The sequence below is a fragment of the Bombina bombina genome, chromosome 1 (assembly GCF_027579735.1).
Source record: "Bombina bombina isolate aBomBom1 chromosome 1, aBomBom1.pri, whole genome shotgun sequence".
In the NCBI taxonomy this organism is placed as follows: Eukaryota; Metazoa; Chordata; class Amphibia; order Anura; family Bombinatoridae; genus Bombina; species Bombina bombina.
This window is the reverse complement of record NC_069499.1, coordinates 1,553,502,565-1,553,522,542: the sequence shown is the minus strand read 5'-3', so window position 1 is coordinate 1,553,522,542 and position 19,978 is coordinate 1,553,502,565. Positions and strand designations below refer to the sequence as shown.

Sequence of the window (19,978 nt, the reverse complement as noted above, 5' to 3'; positions counted from 1 at the left end):
TGTGACAGTTGACATAAAGGGACACTGAACCCAATTTATTTCTTTTGTGATTCAGATAGAGCATGCAATTTTAAGCAACTTTCTAATTTACTCTTATTATCAATTTTTCTTCGTTCTCTTGCTATCTTCATTTGAAAAAGACACCTAAGCAATCTTTTGGTTCAGTACACTGGACAGCACTTTTTTATTCGTTGTTGAATTTATCCACCAATCAGCAAGAACAACCCAGGTTGTTCACAAAAAATGGGCCGGCATCTAAACTTACATTCTTGCTTTTCAAATAAAGATGCCAAGAGAATGAAGAAAATTTCATAATAGGAGTAAATAGGAAAGTTTCTTAAAATTGCATGCTCTATTTGGATCACAAAAGAAAATTTTTGGGTTCAGTGTCCCTTTAAATGGACAGTCAAGTCAAAATTAAACTTGCATGATTCAGATAGGACATGTCATTTTTAACAACTTTCTAATTGACTTTTATCAACAAATTTGCTTTGTTGACTTGGTATTGTTTGTTGAAAGCTAAACCTAGGTAGGCTCTGCTAATTTTTAAGCCCTTGGATCCCCCTCTTATCTTAGTGCATTTTAATAGCACTGGCTAAAATGCATGTCTGTCAAAATAATTTAGATAAGGGGGCATTCTGCAGAGGCCTAGATAAAAGTTAATCACAGAGATTTTTAAAGGGACATAAAACAAGTTGGGATAGAGACAATATGTAATAATATGCGGCTAGATTACGAGTTTTGTGGTAAGCTGAAAAAGCAGCGTTAACAGGTCCTAACGCTGCTTTTTCACTACCGCTGGTATTACGAGTCTTGCAGGTTTAGGGGCACCGCACACTTTTTTGGCCTTACCGCAAACCGACTTACATAAACTTCGTAAAGTCTTTTTTCTATGAGACTTCCAAAGCGGCGATATTACGAGTCTGTCCTGGGAGGCCAAAAAGTGAGCGGTACAGCCTATCCCGTCAGGATTCCTAACGCATTTTAAAGTCAGTAGTTATGAGTTTTACACTACAACGCCGTAGCATAAAACTCATAACTAAAGGGCTAAAAAGTACACTAACACCCATAAACTACCTATTAACCCCTAAACCGAGGCCCTCCCGCATCGTAAACACTAAAATTAAATTATTAACCCCTAATCTGCTGCTCCGGACATCGCTGCCACTATAATAAACATATTAACCCCTAAACCGCCGCACTCCCGCCTCGCAAACACTAATTACATAATATTAACCCCTAATCTGCCGCCCCTAACATTACCGCCACCTACATTATACTTATTAACCCCTAATCTTCCGCTCCGGACATCGCCGCAACCTACATTATATTTATTAACCCCTAATCTGCTGCCCCAACATCGCCGCCACCTACCTACATTTATTAACCCCTAATATTCCACCCCCAACGTCGCTGCCACTATTCTAAATTTATTAACCCCTAAACCTAAATCTTTATTTGAAAAGCAGGGATGTAAGCTTAGGAGCTGGCCCATTTTTGGTTCAACCCCTAGGTAGCACTTGCTGATTGGTGGTCAAATGTGGTCAAATATGTGTGCTAGAGCCTAGATACTTAAAGGGACAGTTTACTCAAAAAAATTCTCCCCTTTAATTTGTTCCCAATGATCCACTTTACCTGTTGGAGTGTATTAAATTGTTTACAAGTAGCTCCTTTACCCTTATATTGGCATTTGAAATTGTTAATTTAGCATGTGGTATCCCCACCTATTCTGAAAGTTTGTGGCCGCGCGTACCAGCTATAGATAAGCTTTGTAAACACAGCCAGCAGAAGAAATTACACTCCCAGTGTGATAAAGCAGATATAAGGTAATAAAATGTTGATTTACCATTGTTCTCTCAAAGCATTGGTGATTGTTTTAAGGCAGATATAAGATAAAGAAGCAGGTATATGTGCACAATGTGATGCAGTAATGAGATCTGATTATACCTACAAGCTCAACCTATTTTATTAGGCTGTGGCTTCAAAGCACAAAATCAGAGCTTTAATATACAGAAATAAACCTTAAAAAGCTAATTTTCATACATTTTTTACTCTGCATTTGGTAAAAAAAGCAATTGTAAACACATTAAGGGAAAAACTATTTTACAGTATACTGTCCCTTTAATAGGTAAATGTTATATTTTCTCATTATCATTCAAGTAGGCTATAAATTCTGGAATTATTTGAGGGCTACCTTGCCAAACTAAGAGCAGGTCATCTATAAAGCTACAAAAATTTATCATAAGGTTTAACTTTGGTAAATACCTTCAAAAAGTTATAAATGATCATACAAAGGGGCAGATTTTGCAACCATTACTGTACCACAGTTTTGCAAGAAGAATTGACATTCAAAACAGAAAAATTACGAGTAAACAAAAACTCAATATTAGATATGAACTGGATATAGGATTCATCATAATCTATTTGAATTCTCATCATGTATTCCAGTGCCTTAATACCTTTATTATGTGGAATGCACAAATACAAAGAAGCAAAAATAATGGTTAGGAGTATACAGTTATCATCAAACCTCACACTTTTTATAAGTTCCAAAAGATGTTTAGTGTCTTTTAAATAACATGGAGACGCTTCCAAAATAGATTGTAAAGCTATAAGAGATTCTAGTTTCTCTCCAAGGTTGCTTATCTCCGAAATGATAGGTCGCCCCAGTGGTGATACTAAAGACATGTATCTTTGGTAGATATTTAAAAATTGGTATCTTGGGAGAATTCGCCATCAATGCATCTGCTGTTTGAATAGATATTACACCCTCTCTTACTGCCATCTGTTAAAAAAAAAAAAAAATGAAATTTTTAATTCTTCTAAATTTAATTCTTACAAATTTACAAGTAGAACTGTAGGTGAGTTTAAAGGGACATGAAACCCAATATTTTTCTTTTATGATTCAGAGAGAGGGAAGAGAGCTGTTTGGGAGGGATCAGGCAGGGATCAGAGTGTGGGAAGTGTAAAGTGGAAGGGTAATCAATACACTAAAGCTAAAATTAACCTTACAAGCTACCTGATTAACCCCTTCACTGCCGGAAATAATAGAAGTGTGGTGCACAGCTGCAATTAGGGGCCTTCTAATTACCAAAAAGCAATGGCAAAGACATATACAGTATGTCTGCTATTTCTGAACAAAGGGGATCCCAGATTAACTTTTACAACCATTTGTGCTATGATTGCACAAGCGGTATGTAAATAATTTCAGTGAGAAACCCAAAGTTTGTAAAAAGTTAATTTTTTTTTTCATTTGATCTCATTTGGCGGCGAAATGGTGGCATGAAATATACCAAAATGGGCCTAGATCAATACCTTGGGTTGTCTACTTATATATATATAATTTTATATATATATATATATATATATATATATATATATATATATATATATATATATATATATATATATAGTTTTGACAGGTAAATAAAAAAACAAGTCAAAATACAAAAATGCTAAACATTATTTGGTATTTTGGGCAAGTTTTTCTCCGATAGTGAAAGGGGCAAAGGAAGACCAAGGACAGCTTTAAAACCAGTACTCTGTCTGAATCCTGAAAAAAAATGGTTCCCTGTCCCTTTAAATCTGCCACCTCTGAAGTGGAGATGGGGCCGGCGCTTGCTTAAGGCCGGCTAGCAGGAGGTGGATGCAAACTGACGGTGACCCCCCCCGCTCCAATTCCCACCTGGTCCCGTTCCTTATAATCAGCACCAGGGGGACGTGACCGGAGAGCAAGAGGGAGGAGCAGGAGCCAGCAGTGCAGGAGGAAGAAAGCAAGAAGAGCTGAGCTGCAGCTGACTTGCAACAGTAAATTTAAAGACACAGAAGATATAGGTAAGTACACCTTCATTCTATAACAGCACATTCAGGGTGGAGAATCTCCTCTGCCCTGCTCTCCAGCTCACCTTCACTTCATCATCTATCCTATTTCATTACTTCTTTCCTGTTTGCTTCCAGCTGATCATCACTTTGTAGCTTTCAGTTTGTTCTATGACTCTAGCGTTGCTGCAAATCCTTGTCTATTGTTACTGTCTGTTAATTGAATGTTTATTTGATGTCTGCTTTTTTTTTTGTGCCCTTGTTTTCTCTTCTCCGTTGTATGCACCCAATTGGTTTTATTTCCCCGTTTCTGTTCATCCATGTATGTTCCCTGAGCTGGCGATGCAAAGGCAACGAAAGCTAGATGTGAGTGTCACCCCCCTCATCATACAGTGACATATGCCACCCAGTCCACAAGTGACATAAATGTGCCACCCATAAAAAACATGAATATACGTATACTCAAAACAGTGACATATGCCACCCAGTCCACAAGTGACATATATGTTCCACACATAAAACCATATGAATATATATATAACCTATACAAAATGGTGACATATGCCACCCAGTCTACAAGTGACATAAACGTGCCACCTATAAAACATGAATATATGTATACCCAAAACCGTGACATATGCCACCCAGTCCACAAATTACATAAATGTGTCACCCATTAAACCACATGAATATTTGTATACCCAACACAAAACAGTGACATATGCCACTCAGTCCACAAATGACATAAATGTGTCACCGATTAAACCACATGAATATTTGTATACCCAACACAAAACAGTGACATATGCCACCCAGTCCACAAATGACATAAATGTGCCACCCATTAAACCACATGAATATTTGTATCCACAACATCTCAATGAGTGATGTCGCCAAACCTAAAATGGTATGTATATTTCTAGATGCCAGAGAGGGATACATTCCCACATCACTGAAACTTATAGGACCTAAACATCACAGTGGCTAATAAGATTTTTCCACGGATATATTCGTGTCATCCTGTTCATAAAACACATGTATTTGTTGTCACCCTCATGAGTACAACCCAGCACCACAGTACAATGTGGAACACAAAATATTCTTGCACAGCAATATGTATATTTCACTCCCAGTACCACGGTCACTTGCAGGTCCTGCTGTAGCTTCATCTCTCTCCCTTATAGTTATAATAAATCATATTAACAGTCAATTTCATGAGATAATGGAAATGTATGCTCTTTATTATTTTATATAAAAAAGTTATCTATAGATGCTTAGCATATCACTAAAACATTTTCTTAGGAAGCAGTAATTGCAGGGTATATAATTATGTCAGAGGGGGGGCAGCAAAATGTGTCTTTGCCTGTGTAACCAAAAATCCTAGCACCGGTGTACTGGCAGCTCAGGCAACTCATCAGATTAGCCAATTCCGTCACTACTGGTGACGTAGAATCAGCTGTCTCACTGCAAATTCCCTCTGTGCACACGCACTTCATCGAGTCACTACATCAAACATATACGATGCACTGTAATTGATAATTTTGCTTTATATGTTGTTTTTTTCTCTTACATTTGCAAGATGTCTCAATCTGATCCTGTCTCAGAATTCACTGTTGGATCCCAGATGCCTGATAACAGTTCTACCAAAGCTAAGTGCATTTGTTGTAAACTTGTGGAGATTATACCTCCAGCTGTGGTTTGTAATATTTGTCATGATAAACTTTTACATGCAGAAAATGTATCCATCAGTAGTAGCTCATTACCTGTTGCTGTTCCCTCAACATCTAATGCATAAGATATACCTGTAAATTTAAAAGAATATATTTCTGATTCTATTCAGAAGGCTTTGTCTGCCATTCTGCCTTCTAATAAACGTAAAAGGTCTTTTAAAACTTCTCATAGAGTTGATGAAATTTCAAATGACAGCCAACATACTGATTTATCCTTCTCTGATGAGGATCTATCTGATTCAGAAGATCCTGCCTCAGATATTGACACTGACGAATCCTCTTATTTATTTAAAATGGAGTATATTTGTTCTTTATTAAAAGAAGTGTTGATTACATTAGATATGGAGGAAACTAGTCCTCTTGATATTAAAACTAGTAAACGTTTAAATTCTGTTTATAAAACTCCTGTGGTTATTCCAGAGGTTTTTCCAGTTCCTGATGCTATTTCTGGTATGATTTCTAAAGAATGGAATAGGCCTGGTACTTCTTTTATTCCTTCTTCAAGGTTTAAAAAATTGTATCCTTTGCCAGCAGTTAGATTGGAGTTTTGGGAAAAGATCCCCAAAGTTTATGGGGCTATCTTTACTCTTGCTAAACGTACTACTATTCCTACGGAAGATAGTACTTCTTTTAAAGAACCTTTAGATAGGAAACTTGAATCTTATCTAAGGAAGGCTTATTTATATTCAGGTCATCTTCTTAGGCCTGCAATTTCTTTGGCTGATGTGGCAGCTGCTTCAACTTTTTGGTTGGAAACTTTAGCGCAACAAGTATCGGATCATGATTTGTCTAGGATTGTTAAGTTGATTCAACATGCTAATAATTTCATTTGTGATGCCATTTTTGATATCATCAAAATTGATGTTAGATATATGTCTATAGCTATTTTAGCTAGAAGAGCTTTGTGGCTCAAATCTTGGAATGCTGATATGACTTCTAAGTCCAGATTGCTTTCTCTTTCTTTCCAAGGGAGTTTCTTTGCCTCAGGATAAAAAAGCTAAAGGTAAATCTAAAGCTTCTAACTGTTTTCGTTCCTTTCGACATAATAAGGAACCGAAATCTAATCCTTCCCCAAAGGAATCTGTTTCCAATTGGAAGCCTTCCTCAAATTGGAATAAATCCAAGCCATTTAAGAGATAAAAGCCAGCCCCCAAGTCCGCATGAAGGTGCGGCCCTCATTCCAGCTCAGATGGTAAGGGGCAGATGTTTGGATCAATTCGGTCGAAAATCATTGGATTGGATTGTCTCTCAGGGTACAAAATAGGATTCAGAGTAAGACCACCTGTGAGAAGATTTTTTCTCTCACACATTCCAGTGAACCCAGTAAAGGCTCAGGCTTTCCTGAAGTGTGTTTCAGACCTGGAGTTATCAGGGGTAATCATGCCAGTTCCGTTTCAGGAACAGGGCCTGGGGTTTTATTCAAATCTATTCATTGTCCCAAAGAAAGAAAATTTATTCAGACCAGTTTTGGATCTAAAGATTTTGAATCAATATGTAAGAGTACCAACTTTCAAGATGTTGACTATAAGGGCTATTCTGCCTTTTGTTCAGCAAGGGCATTATATGTCCACAAAAGACTTACAGGATGCATATCTTCATATTCCGATTCATCCAGAACATTATCAGTTCCTGAAATTCTCTTTTCTAGACAAGCATTAACAATTTGTTGCTCTTCCTTTTGGCCTAGCAACAGCTCCAAGAATCTTTTTAAAGGTGCCCTACTCTATGTAATCAGAGAACAGGGTATTGCAGTGTTTCCTTATTTGGACGATATCTTGGTACTCACTCAGTCTTTACGTTCTGCAGAATCTCACGTGAATCAACTAGTGTTGTTTCTTCAAAGTCATGGTTGGAGGATCAATTTACCCAAAAGTTCCTCAGACAAAGGTAACCTTTTTAGGTCTCCAGATAAATTCAGTGTCCATGACTTTGTCTCTAACAGACAAGAGACGTTTGAAATTGGTTGCAGCCTGTTGGAACCTTCAGTTCTCAGTCATTCCCTTCAGTAGCTATGTGCATGGAAGTTTTAGGTCTCATGACTGCAGCATTGGACACGATCCCCTTTGCTCGTTTTCATATGAGACCTCTCTAGCTTTGCATGCTGAACCAATGGTGCAGGGATTATACAAGGATATCACAATTAACATCCTTAAATCCCAACGTTCGACTTTCTCTGACTTGGTGGTCAGATCACCATCGTATAATTTTAGGGGCCTCTTTCGTTCGTCCAACCTGGACTGTGATCACAACAGATGCAAGTCTTTCAGGTTGGGGAGCTGTTTGGGGATCTTTGACAGCACAAGTGGTTTGGAAATCTCAAGAGGCGAGATTACCAATCAATATTTTGGAACTCAGTGCTATTTTCAGGGCTCTTCAGTTTTGGCCTCTGTTGAAGAGAGAACCATTTATTTGTTTTCAGACAGAGAATATCACAACTGTGGCATATGTCAATCATCAGGGTGGGAGTCACAGTTCTCAAGCTATAAAAGAAGTATCTCGGATACTTGTTTGGGCGGAATCCTGCTCCTGTCTAATTTCTACGGTTCATATCCCAGGTATAGACAATTGGGAAGCGGATTATCTCAGTCGTCAGACTTTACATCCGGGAGAATGGTTTCTCCACTCAGATGTGTTTTCTCAAATTGTTCAGATGTGGGGGCTTCCAGAAATAGATCTGATGGCTTCTCAGCTAAACAAAAAACTTCCCAGGTACCTGTCCAGGTCCAGGGATCCTCAGGCGGAAGCAGTGGATGCGTTGACACTTCCTTGGTGTTATCAACCGGCTTATATTTGCCCGCCTCTAGTTCTTCTTCCAAAAATGATCTCCAAGATCATCATGGAGCAATCGTTTGTGCTGCTGGTGGCTCCAACATGGCCTCACAGGTTTTGGTATGCGGATCTTGTTCGGATGTCCAGTTGCCAACCTTGGCCACTTCCATTAAGGCCCAGACCTTCTATCTCAAGGTCCGTTTTTCCATCAGGATCTCAAATCATTAAATTTGAAGGTATGGAAATTGAACGCTTAGTGCTTAGTCATAGAGGTTTCTCTGACTCCGTTATTAATACTATGTTGCAGGCTCGTAAATCTGTTTCTAGAAAGATTTATTATCGAGTTTGGAAGACTTACATTTCATGGTGTTCTTCTCATAAATTCTCTTGGCATTCATTTAGAATTCCGAGAATTTTACAGTTTCTTCAGGATGGTTTGGATAAAAGTTTGTCTGCAAGTTCCTTGAAATTACAAATCACTGCTCTTTCTGTTTTATTCCACAGGAAAATTGCTAAACTTCCTGATATTCATTGTTTTGTACAGGCTTTGGTTCGTATCAAGCTTGTCATTAAATCAATCTCTCCTCTGAGTCTTAATTTGGTTTTGAAGGCTTTACAGGCTCCTCCATTTGAGCCTATGCATGCTTTGGACATTAAACTACTTTCCTGAAAAGTGTTGTTCCTTTTGGCCATCTCTTCTGCTAGAAGAGTTTCTGAATTATCCGCTCTCTCTTGTGAATTTCCTTTTCTGATTTTTCATCAGGATAAGGCAGTTTTGCGGACTTCATTTAAATTCTTACCTAAAGTTAGGTAGAAATTGTTGTCCCTTCTTTGTGTCCTAATCCTAAGAATTCTTTGTAGGGATCTTTACATTCTTTGGATGTTGTGAGAGCTCTGAAATATTATGTTGAAGCCACTAAAGTTTTCAGGAAGACTTCTAGTCTATTTGTTATCTTTTCTGGTTCCAGGAAAGGTCAGAAGGCTTCTGCTGTTTCTTTGGCATCGTGGTTAAAGCTTTTGATTCATCAAGCTTATTTGGAGTCGGGTAAAGCCCTGCCTCAGAGAATTACAGCTAATTCTACTAGATCAGTTTCCACTTCTTGGACTTTTAAGAATGAAGCTTCAGTGGATTAGATTTGCAAAGCAGCAACTTGGTCTTCTTTGCATACATTTACTAAATTCTTTATGTACTGGAGATGCAATAGGTTTTGCAAAACAAAAGAAAAGGACTGCCTGTCTCTGGGACAGTTTATAACAAAGAACCCATTTAAGTTCAATATATGAAACAAGCAAAATAATCTGTGAATATATTCAAATTGTCTCAGACACACACACTTACACACACACACTGTTTAAAACTAGCTTGAACTCAGAAAGAAGATATAATTATTTATCGAAAGTGCACATAGTTTGCCGATTATTCACATTGCAACCATCCATGGCAATATTATATATCTGTCATATCTTATGTACCATCATGGGTTAAACTTTTCTGCCTCTGTTTCATTTCCCTCCTATAAAGGGGTTTTACCAATCCTCTATCATTGCTTGGTATTAGCTGTGATTTCCCAGCAACCTGCTGTTGCTAATCAAGCTTCATCCCTGAGCTCTGACTGCTGTAGTTTTCACTACATGGCTACTAACTCTCCCATCTGGATCGCTGGAGATTATTACTCTCTGAACACTTACCTGAGGCTCAGCACTCTGAGCGTAACATCGGACCGCTCCTCTTCCAACAGCTGACTGGCGGGTGACGTCACCGACGGCCGCTACACACACATTTCCGTGTTCGCCACGCTACTGAGGACAAGCTGTAATTCTACAGCAGCTACAAACTTGTAAACTACCTCCGCTCCCATCCTGAGCTGATATTTAACATATCCTTTACCACGCTCGGTAAGAGAACTTTATCTATCTCAAACTGCACTTTATTTGATTACATATTTCGTTAATGAACCCTCCTATTTATTGTTATATACTGCTATATGACATGCTTATCACTTCATATAAATTTTATATAAATTTCCCAGTATAACAGTTATAAGGACAGGCTAATTCCTACTCAACTAACAACTGGGAATACACACCTTATGCTTAAATGAATCTCCTAAGTATATTTACATTGTGGATATTATTGGAACATTATAAAGTATATTTGTAATTTGAACTGTTACAATATCCCTTTAATAAGGTATGGCCGATGGTAGCAATGCGATTATGCTTCAGAGAGTTAACTTTATGATATTTGTATCTTATTTAAACTCAAACATATAATAAGTACCCAATGTGAGCAAAGTAAAAAATGGTTACCCTATTGTGTAGGTCGAATCATCTGAATAGTATTGCAAATAAATTGCACCCACAAAATATTGCTCAAACCTAGCTCAAAAATGATTACAATGGGTATTGTATGTTCGTTTAAATTTTGCCACACTTAGATATACATAGGAGTCACCTTGAGGGAAACACACATTGTGAATATTTTCACTAACTGGAATTGCAGTTTAGTGTTATTAAAGTGAATGTAAATTATACGGTTGTTAATGTACACTAACAATTCTCAATAAACCTATAATTGAAACCGCAATGTTTTTTTTCTTCAAAATTCATGTTATCCTATTATAATTTATATTATAACTTATCTCCGTTCTGATGGATAACAACTCCCATCCTGGACTTCCTGTATTCTGACTACATTGCGTATAGAGCAGTCCCGCCTGCTCTATTATGTAGTCCTGAAGCACGCTCACGAAGAGACATCAATTAGCCCATGCGTTTTAAAACTATGGCTAATATGCGCATGCGTGCCCTGATCCATTGCGAATCGTAGTAAATGCTTAGCGCATGCGCTAGACGTGGACGAGCATTGCTTGTCAATCACGAATAGGAAGGGAACGCATGGGCAGTTATATCGCATGACGACAAAAAAAGGGGCTGGATGCCACGGGGTGTAATTGATTATTCGTTAAAGGAACTGTCTATCAACTTGGAACTGAGGGACAAGATGGCGGGCGGAGGAATAAAGTAAGAAATATAGCAATAAAAACGTTTATATTCGCATTTCTTATTCAATTAAAAAAAAAATCATGACTTAAACTAACGTTTATTTTTGAAGATTCACAACATGAGGATGAGAGGTGACCGTGAGTTTACATTCACTTTAAGTAAATAGAATCTATGTACAACGTATCTTGGAGTTTATAAAGGATTAAAAATTAAAGGTCATTTCCCACCTGCACATGTATCAAATAACTGCCAGGATAGCGTGTCTATATTACTGTAAAACTGTAACACAGAGATATAAGTCACTGCATGAACCAACAATATCTAGCACCAATGGGTGAGAACAAAGTGCTAACCCCCTAAACAAAAGCCTCTACTATATCGGAGGCTGCCATTAATATTAATTTTGCTAAGTAGTGAGACAACAGAAAGCTAAGCTAAAAAAAAGTCTCTTCTATAGTGGAGACTTGGTTAACGTTATACTGTCTGAATCCAATTGGATTGATAAATGTGTCACATTATAATATTGCTGATTAAGCGACTAAAAGCAGAGGTTTCATAATCTCGTGAGAGTGCCCCTGAGGCGCGTTTCACATAATACTTCTTCAGAGGGGTGGCAACATTTAAACGAACATACAATACCCATTTTAATAATTTTTGAGCTAGGTTTGAGCAATATTTTGTGGGTGCAATTTATTTGCAATACTATTCAGATGATTCGACCTACACAATAGGGTAACCATTTTTTACTTTGCTCACACTGGGTACTTATTATATGTTTGAGTTTAAATAAGAAACAAATATCATAACGTTAACTCTCTGAAGCATAATCTCATTGCTACCATTGGCCATACCTTATTAAAGGGATATATAATATTGCCATGGATGGTTGCAATGTCAATAATCCGCAAATTATGTGCACTTTCGATAAATAATTACATCATCTTTCTGAGTTCAAGCAAGTTTTAAACAGTGTGTGTGTATGCGTGAGTACTAGTCCAGCCGGACTAATCATTTTTTGTCTCAAATAAAGTTATTTAGTGTAAGTGTGTGTGTCTGAGACAATTTGAATATATTCACAGATTCTTTTGCTTGTTTCGTATATTGAACTTAAATGGGTTCTTTGTTATAAACTGTCCCAGAGACAGGCAGTCATTTTCTTTTGTTTTGCAAAACCTATTGCATCTCCAGTACATAAATGTGTATACAACTGCCTTAGCTCTGGAATTTAAGGGTAAGCTAATAGAGAGCAACAATAATTAAAACCCTCAAATTCTGATTCACAGACCCAGAATACTCTCCCTCACTATCTTTTCTTTAAACTATTTACTAAATTCTACCATTTCGATGTGTTTGCTTCTTCGGAAGCAGTTTTTGGTAGGAAAGATCTTCAGGCAGCTGTTTCAGTTTGATTCTTCTACTTATGATTTAACATTTTTATTTTTTGAGAATAATCTTATATTTGGGTTGTGGATTTATTTTTTTTAGCAAAATGGCTGTTTTTATTTTGTCCATCCCTCTCTAGTGACTCTTGCGTGGAGTTCCACATCTTGGGTATTGCTATCCCATACGTCACTAGATCATGGACTCTTGAAAATTACATGAAAGAAAGCACAATTTATGTAAGAATTTACCTGATAAATTCATTTCTTTCATATTGGCAAGAGTCCATGAGGCCCACCCCTTTTTTATGGTGGTTACGATTTTTTTGTATAAAGCACAATTATTTCCAAATTCCTTTGTTGATGCTTTTTACTCCTTTCTTTATCACCCCACTGCTTGGCTATTCGTTAAACTGAATTGTGGGTGTGGTGAGGGGTGTATTTATAGGCATTTGAGGTTTGCGAAACTTTGCCCCTCCTGGTAGGATTGTATATCCCATACGTCACTAGCTCATGGACTCTTGCCAATATGAAAGAAATTAATTTATCAGGTAAGTTCTTACATAAATTATGTTTTTCCATCTCTTCCTGTGTCCTGAACCCATTCTCTCCTCTTCCATCCCTTCCTGTGTCCTAATCCCTTTATCTCGTCTTCCATCTCTTCCTGTGCCCTAGCCCTAATCCCTTTATCTCCTCTTCCTGTGTCCTAAAGGGGGTTACCCTTTCCCTGCTCTTCTATCCCTCCCTGTGTCCTAATCCCCTTTCTCTCTTTTCCATTACTTCCTGTGTCCTAATCCCCTTTCTCTCTTTTCCATTACTTCCTGTGTCCTAATCCCCTTTCTCTCTTTTCCATCACTTCCTGTGTCCTAATCCCCTTTCTCTCTTTTCCATCACTTCCTGTGTCCTAATCCCCTTTCTCTCTTTTCCATTACTCCTGTTTTCACACTCTTTACATTCTTTGTCTCATCTTTTACCTTTTTATCCTCCTCCACACCTTTCTCCTTCCCTACATGCTTATTCTATATTCCTCCAGTTCACAATATTCTCCCTCCTCCTTCCAACAGACTTCATCTCTCGTCGTCATACCCTCCTCCTCTTTTCACCACTGTCACAATATCTCCTCCTCCAAACACTCCCATATCTACAGATCCTCCTCCCTATCAGCTGTTCTCACTTACAAGTTTCATTTTCAGTTCCTAGTACCTATTTCTTCCAGAACAAAACACACTGCAGTTTTTTTTTTCTGTCTGCAGTTCTCTCCCTGCTTTCCTCTGGTCACATCTAACAATCCTTTTGCTTTTGTCTCCCAGGAGCTCCCTGACAATGTCAGATACAGGTGTGTCTCCAGATACCCTTCTGGATGAGGGTGATCTGATTTGTTGCATCTGTCTGGAACTGTTCACAAACCCTCTAACACTCTCATGTGGGCACAGCTGTTGCCAAAAGTGTATTCATGAGCACTTTGATCAAGAGGAAGGTAACCGGACAATTTGCACCTGCCCTGAATGTCGTAAGGAATTCCCGCAGCGTCCTGAGCCTTCCAGGAATGTGATCCTCTGTGCTATTGTGGAAAAGTTGAAGAAGTCAGGAAAGCAGAGACATCCTAAGAGTCCAGTCCTACTGAAGAGCCAGACTACTGTTCCTGGAACACTGTGTTCTCGGCACAACCACCCACTGGACATGTTCTGCTGCTCTGAGAAGAGATGTATATGTCGGGAGTGCATTGTGAAGGAATGTCATACTCACAGTAACATGCTGATGCTCATTGAAGCCAAAAGGCAACAGGAACAGGTGAGACTCCAGAATTATCACTTACAGAACAGGAGCACATGCAGAGATAGTAAAGACAAAATTAAACTTTCATGGTTAAAAAAAGAGCTGAGCGGCATTTCTACTATGTGTTTAACCTCTTTGCAGGGTTAAATATACAGAAGCACAGTTTCAATAGACTTAAAATTACATGCTTTAACAAATTAGACCATGTCATTTTTTTACTATTATGACCCTTTAAAGGGACTCTAAACCCTACATTTTTCTTTCACGATTCAGATAGAGAATACTACAGGTAGCCCTCAGTTAACGCCGGGGTTAGGTTCCAGAAGGAATGGTTGTAAATCGAATCCGTTGTAAATTGAAACCCAGTTTATAATGTAAGTCTATAGGAAGTGAGGGAGAGAGGTTCCAGGCCCCTCTCAAAATTGTCATAAGTAACACCTAATACATTATTATTTTTTTTTTTTTTTTTTTTAAATAATTTTTTATTGAGACAATGGATAGAAGTAACAGAAAAGGGAGTGTGTCCCAGCACAAGACAAATACAAAAAGAAAAGAAAAATAACTGTTACAGATCACATATGAAAGGTACATAAGAATTAAGACATTGGTGTGCTAATATAGGATTTGTTAAGATATTATCTAGACAATAGAGTTTCAATATTTATATAATAATAGGAGTCAATGATATGGAAGATATCTAGGTTGAGAACAGAGAGATAACATTTGACGTAAATTATAGCACCGACTTTATGACCTTAAATACAGAATGCGCACAGTGAGATCAAAATATGTGTGACTGGGGCATATAGAAATGAAGTCTCAGTTTTATAATACAGGTAACTAGTGGTCCCTACTCTCAAATAAGGGGTATTCTATATGCTGAAAATAGTGAGAGGAAGGGAGCTGGCATTTATCAGGCCTCCCGTAGGCCTGCGTATATAGGGGGATGAGGGATGCAGCGGGCAAGAGCCGCTCATAATGGGGGGGAGAGGGGAGAGGGGAAGGGAAGGGGGGGCGGAGCTAGATAATTTGCCTTAAAAATATAAACTACAGGGCGATGTGAAATGGAATGGAGTAGGATCTCAGGGCTTTTGAGTATACTCCTGGAAAACATCTCTAAAATATGAAAACTAGGGCACGTGGATGTAAGGGAAATTGCCAAAGAGGATACTAACAGGGGGGGCATTTCTATAGACACAAAAAGTTAGTTAAGGGCCACTACATGAACCCCTCTCCAGGGAAGATGCTATCTATAGGCGGTGCAGGTAAAAGGAGAAGGGATATGACCCGCAGGTACTAATCGCCTGCGGGAGAGGGAGGAGAGGGGTCAGATAGAATTGGGAGGTGTCTAAGAGGCTATATCCTGAATAGCCAGGGTCTGGGGGACCTGGGGGACCTAGGGAACCTCTGGGTGAGCCCCTCTCCTAGGGGAGTGCCACCTATGGGCGATGCAGGAAAAAGGAGAAGGGATATGACCCGCAGGCATTAAGTACCAGCGGGAAAGGGAGGAGAGAGGCTCAACGAAAACAACTATTATGTGCTAAAAATATGAGCAAGCGCATAAATAAATTAGGGAGGACATTCATACAGCCACAGAAAATGATAATTAGTAACAAATAATATAAATAAACAACAATAACTATTAAACACAACATAGAACAGGTTTGGGACTTGTTACCCAGTTGCTGTTAACCATTCATAAACTAGTATGTTGCTGGTAATAGAACATTATTTTTAAAGCTTTGAAATGAAGACTTTAAATGCTAAACAGCATTATAAACCTAATAAAATAATCACACAACACAGAATATATAATTAAACTAAGTTAAATGAACAAAAACATTTGCTAAACAGCATTATAAACCTAATAAAATAATCACACAACGCAGATTTCACTTGCATTTTTCTGCAAACAGTTCTTCCTATGCATTCCAATCTGAACTGATTTATAGACAGGAAGATCTTGTTCCTTTGAAATCTGCTCGATAGCTCAGGTCTGGTTAAACTGATTAATTTCAGTTTGCTTGGCTTTGCTGCAACACAAGCGGACAGCTCCACCTACTGGCTATTTTAATAAATGCACTGCTTCTCAATGCTTTTCAATAGCAGTCACATGACTGGAAAAAAAGGTTGTTATTCTGAAACGGTGTAAATTGAACCGTTGTAAAACGAGGGCCACCTGTATTTTAAACAACTTTCCAATTTAGTTCTACTATCTAATTTGCTTCATTCTTTAGATATTATTTGCTGAAGAAACAGCAATGCACATGAGTGAGCCAAGCACACGAGGTATCTATGTGCAGCTACTAATCAGCAGCTACTAAGCCTATCTAGATATGCTTTTCAGCAGAGGCTATCAAAATGAAGCAAAATAGATAATAGAAGTAAATTAGAAAGTTGTTTAAAATTGAACGTTCTTTCTAAATCATGAAAGAAAAAAATTGGGTTTCATGTCCTTTTAACCTCTTAACATCTAAGTTTTTTTTCACACTGGTGTTCATTTATTTATTTTTGCTGCTTAAATGAAACTCCAGAGAGTGACTCACACAAATAATATTATGTTTTCAGCAGCCCCAGCAGATTCAGGATAAACATTTATTATATTTATATTTTACTAAACTGTTGTCAAGGATTTATGTTACCAGGATACATTGCATGATTTATACAGTATGCTGTGTGAGGCTATTTACTGGGATTTCCTAAAACTTTTAGGGCTATATTACAAGTGGAGTGCTAAATTATTGTGCGCTCACAAAATGTGCGAGGTCGCATTTGCATTGCACCAAACTTGTAATACCAGCGCACATTAGTGTGCGCTGGTATTACAAAGTGGACCGCAAATATTGCTTCAGCAAAAGCGATATATTGCACTCCACTTATAATCTGGCCCTTTATGTAGAAATTGCTTAATGCAAAAATGTGCAATCAATTACCACACAAGCAAAATGTATCACTACCCAAGCCTGTTCTAGAAGTTGCTGCTTAATATATCTACATTTTAGAATTGGCAAAAAAGAGTAAAATTTGTATAATTTTGAGTGTGTTTAACCTAATGGTCTGCAATTTTCTTTGCATATGTGTGATGTTGGAATATTGTAATGTGGAAAATATGGTGGCAATTTAGTGAAATTAAAGGTCATTTTGTACTTTAAGCAACATTAAACAAGTTAAAAAATGCACTTAACCTGATTAGTTTGCAGTGCGGGAATGCAAAACTCATTAAAGTTCTAGAACAGGTTTGGGCAGTGATACATTTTGCTTTTTTTGTGGTTTAGGGACATTTTTGCACGTTTAGCAACTTTAAGCGCAATTTCTACATTAAGGGCCAGATTACAAGTGGAGTGCTAAATTATCACGTGTCCGCAAACGGGCAAATTTGCCCGTTTGCAGGTGCGCGATAATTAACCAGCCATTACAAGTGGCTGGTTATTGCTAGCCCAAGCTTGTGGTAGCAATTAGCACTTGGAAAATTAACCAGATTAGATCTCTGGTCAGTCTTCTAAAAGTGCCCCAAATGCCCCCAAAATAGAGGGCATAATAGTTTTTTTATTAAAAAAAATAGAGCTTTTTTTATTTTATTAAAAAAAACTGCACTAGGCAGTTTTTGGGCTTTAAAGTGAGTGTAAAGTTAACTGGAATGGAACACTGCTAGGCATATATTAGATATACATAAACGTTGTCGCTAAGTTTTTTTTCTTTTATTAAAAATATAGTTTATTGTATAAATCGGTTTTAAATTTTAGACCTTTTATTTGCCAACTCTTCCCCAACGATACTTACTGCTTTTCCAGTGTGTGACGATTAGAGCGGACATGCCCGCTCTATACGTATCTTCTGAAGTGTGCTTTAGATAAACACTCAATTTGCGCATGCTAATCTCTGCTGGCAACCCTACCTACAGTATATAAACACTCAAATACACAAACCCGCACATATATACACACTCACACACACACACACATATATATATATATATATATATATATATATATATATATATATATACACACACTCACACATACTTATACACACACCTACAGTATAAAAAAAACACTCAAATTCAAAAACCCACATATATATACACTCTCACACACACATATATGCACACTCATACACATATACACACACAAACCTACAGTATATAAACACTCAAAAGCACAAACTCACACATACAGTATATAAATGATAAATAATACATATGACAATGATTTCTATTTTATTATTTCAACAATGAAACAGACTTTTTTATATCCCTTTAATGACACGCCACAGAATAAGTAGGGTGAACATATTGCCGCTTTAAAAAGGGACACATATGAAAAATACATATGTCAGGGTTCTTATACAAAACTTCTTTAAACAGCCCTGAAAACAGCCCTGACATATGTATTTTTCATATGTGTCCCTTTTAAAGCGGAAATATGGTCACCCTAAGAATAAGGGATTTCCCAAAAGTGTAGAAAATACAGAACAGCAAGGCTGGGCGTCTAACATTCTCTGTATCTCTTTCCACACAGGAGCAGCTCTGCCAAGCACAGGACGTAAACACCAACTCGATAAAACAAACAGAAGAGAAAATCACAAAACACGAGCAGCTTGGGCAAAAGATAAAGGTGCCAGAGTTAAAAACGGAAATGTCATAAGCTCCCACTTAAAGAGTTAAAATTTTGGAGGAGCCAATCCAGGTCCAGGTTTAGGTTTGCAACTTGCCACAGTCATAATGTATAAAATGTATTGTCTTACATTTGTTATTTGCTGCAGCTAGTTAGGTGCAGCTATGTAACAGGGGTAGCCTTGTAAAGTCAGCAAGTTTGAGAATTAGAGAATTTTCACAACGTTCCACAATTTTAAATGACATGAAATGGGGGCAAAATAAATATGTTTACTTAATGTTTACTTTTCTTCTAAAAGGGATATTGTGCTAATTTTTTTATCATGCATATAAAAGAGCAGCATTTACTCATGCTGAAAATATTTTTTGCCTGAACAAAAATAAGTAAAGGCTGTTTAAAAGTAAAGTGTTAGTTAGCTACAGTGTTAGTTTTGTAAAACTGATTCTCATTGGCTTATAAAGACACGCCTCAAGTATGAAAAGACAACACAGATTTATTTATAAACATGATTTTTAAAAATAAATAAATAAAAAAGACAGATTTATTTTTTTATAAAGTAGATTCAGTGTATATAGTTAAGCAATATATATAATTTGTATTGTTTGTTAATTTAAAAGTGGTAACTGCAGAAGTTAATTATTGGGGGCACTTCCCGGGGGCTGACCAGTATTTTGTGGGCGGGGTCGTGACAGGTGAGACGGGACCTGATTCTCAGTGGGTGTGGTCAGAAGTCTGGGCGTGGCCAAGAGAAGCTGGTAAATCCTGTACAAAGAGGCGTTGGGAAACTGAGTGATATACAGTTTGGGGACATCTGAGCAGCCTGTCATTATGTTGCCTACCCTGGTTAACGGCACTGCTTTTAAGACAAAATAAAATAAATTAGTAA

General features: G+C 37.7%; 1 protein-coding gene across 1 annotated transcript in view; it reads left to right on the top strand.

The window, feature by feature from the left end:
* The first annotated feature begins 13,544 nt into the window (after positions 1-13,544).
* TRIM65 (tripartite motif containing 65) overlaps positions 13,545-19,978 on the top strand; it is a 61,491-nt gene continuing 55,057 nt past the window's right edge. Inside the window, exons 1-2 of the mRNA XM_053709157.1 lie at positions 13,545-14,494; positions 18,997-19,092. Of these exons, the coding sequence (XP_053565132.1) occupies positions 14,027-14,494; positions 18,997-19,092 (564 nt within the window). The 5' untranslated portion in view covers positions 13,545-14,026. The remainder of the gene's footprint in view (positions 14,495-18,996; positions 19,093-19,978) is intronic.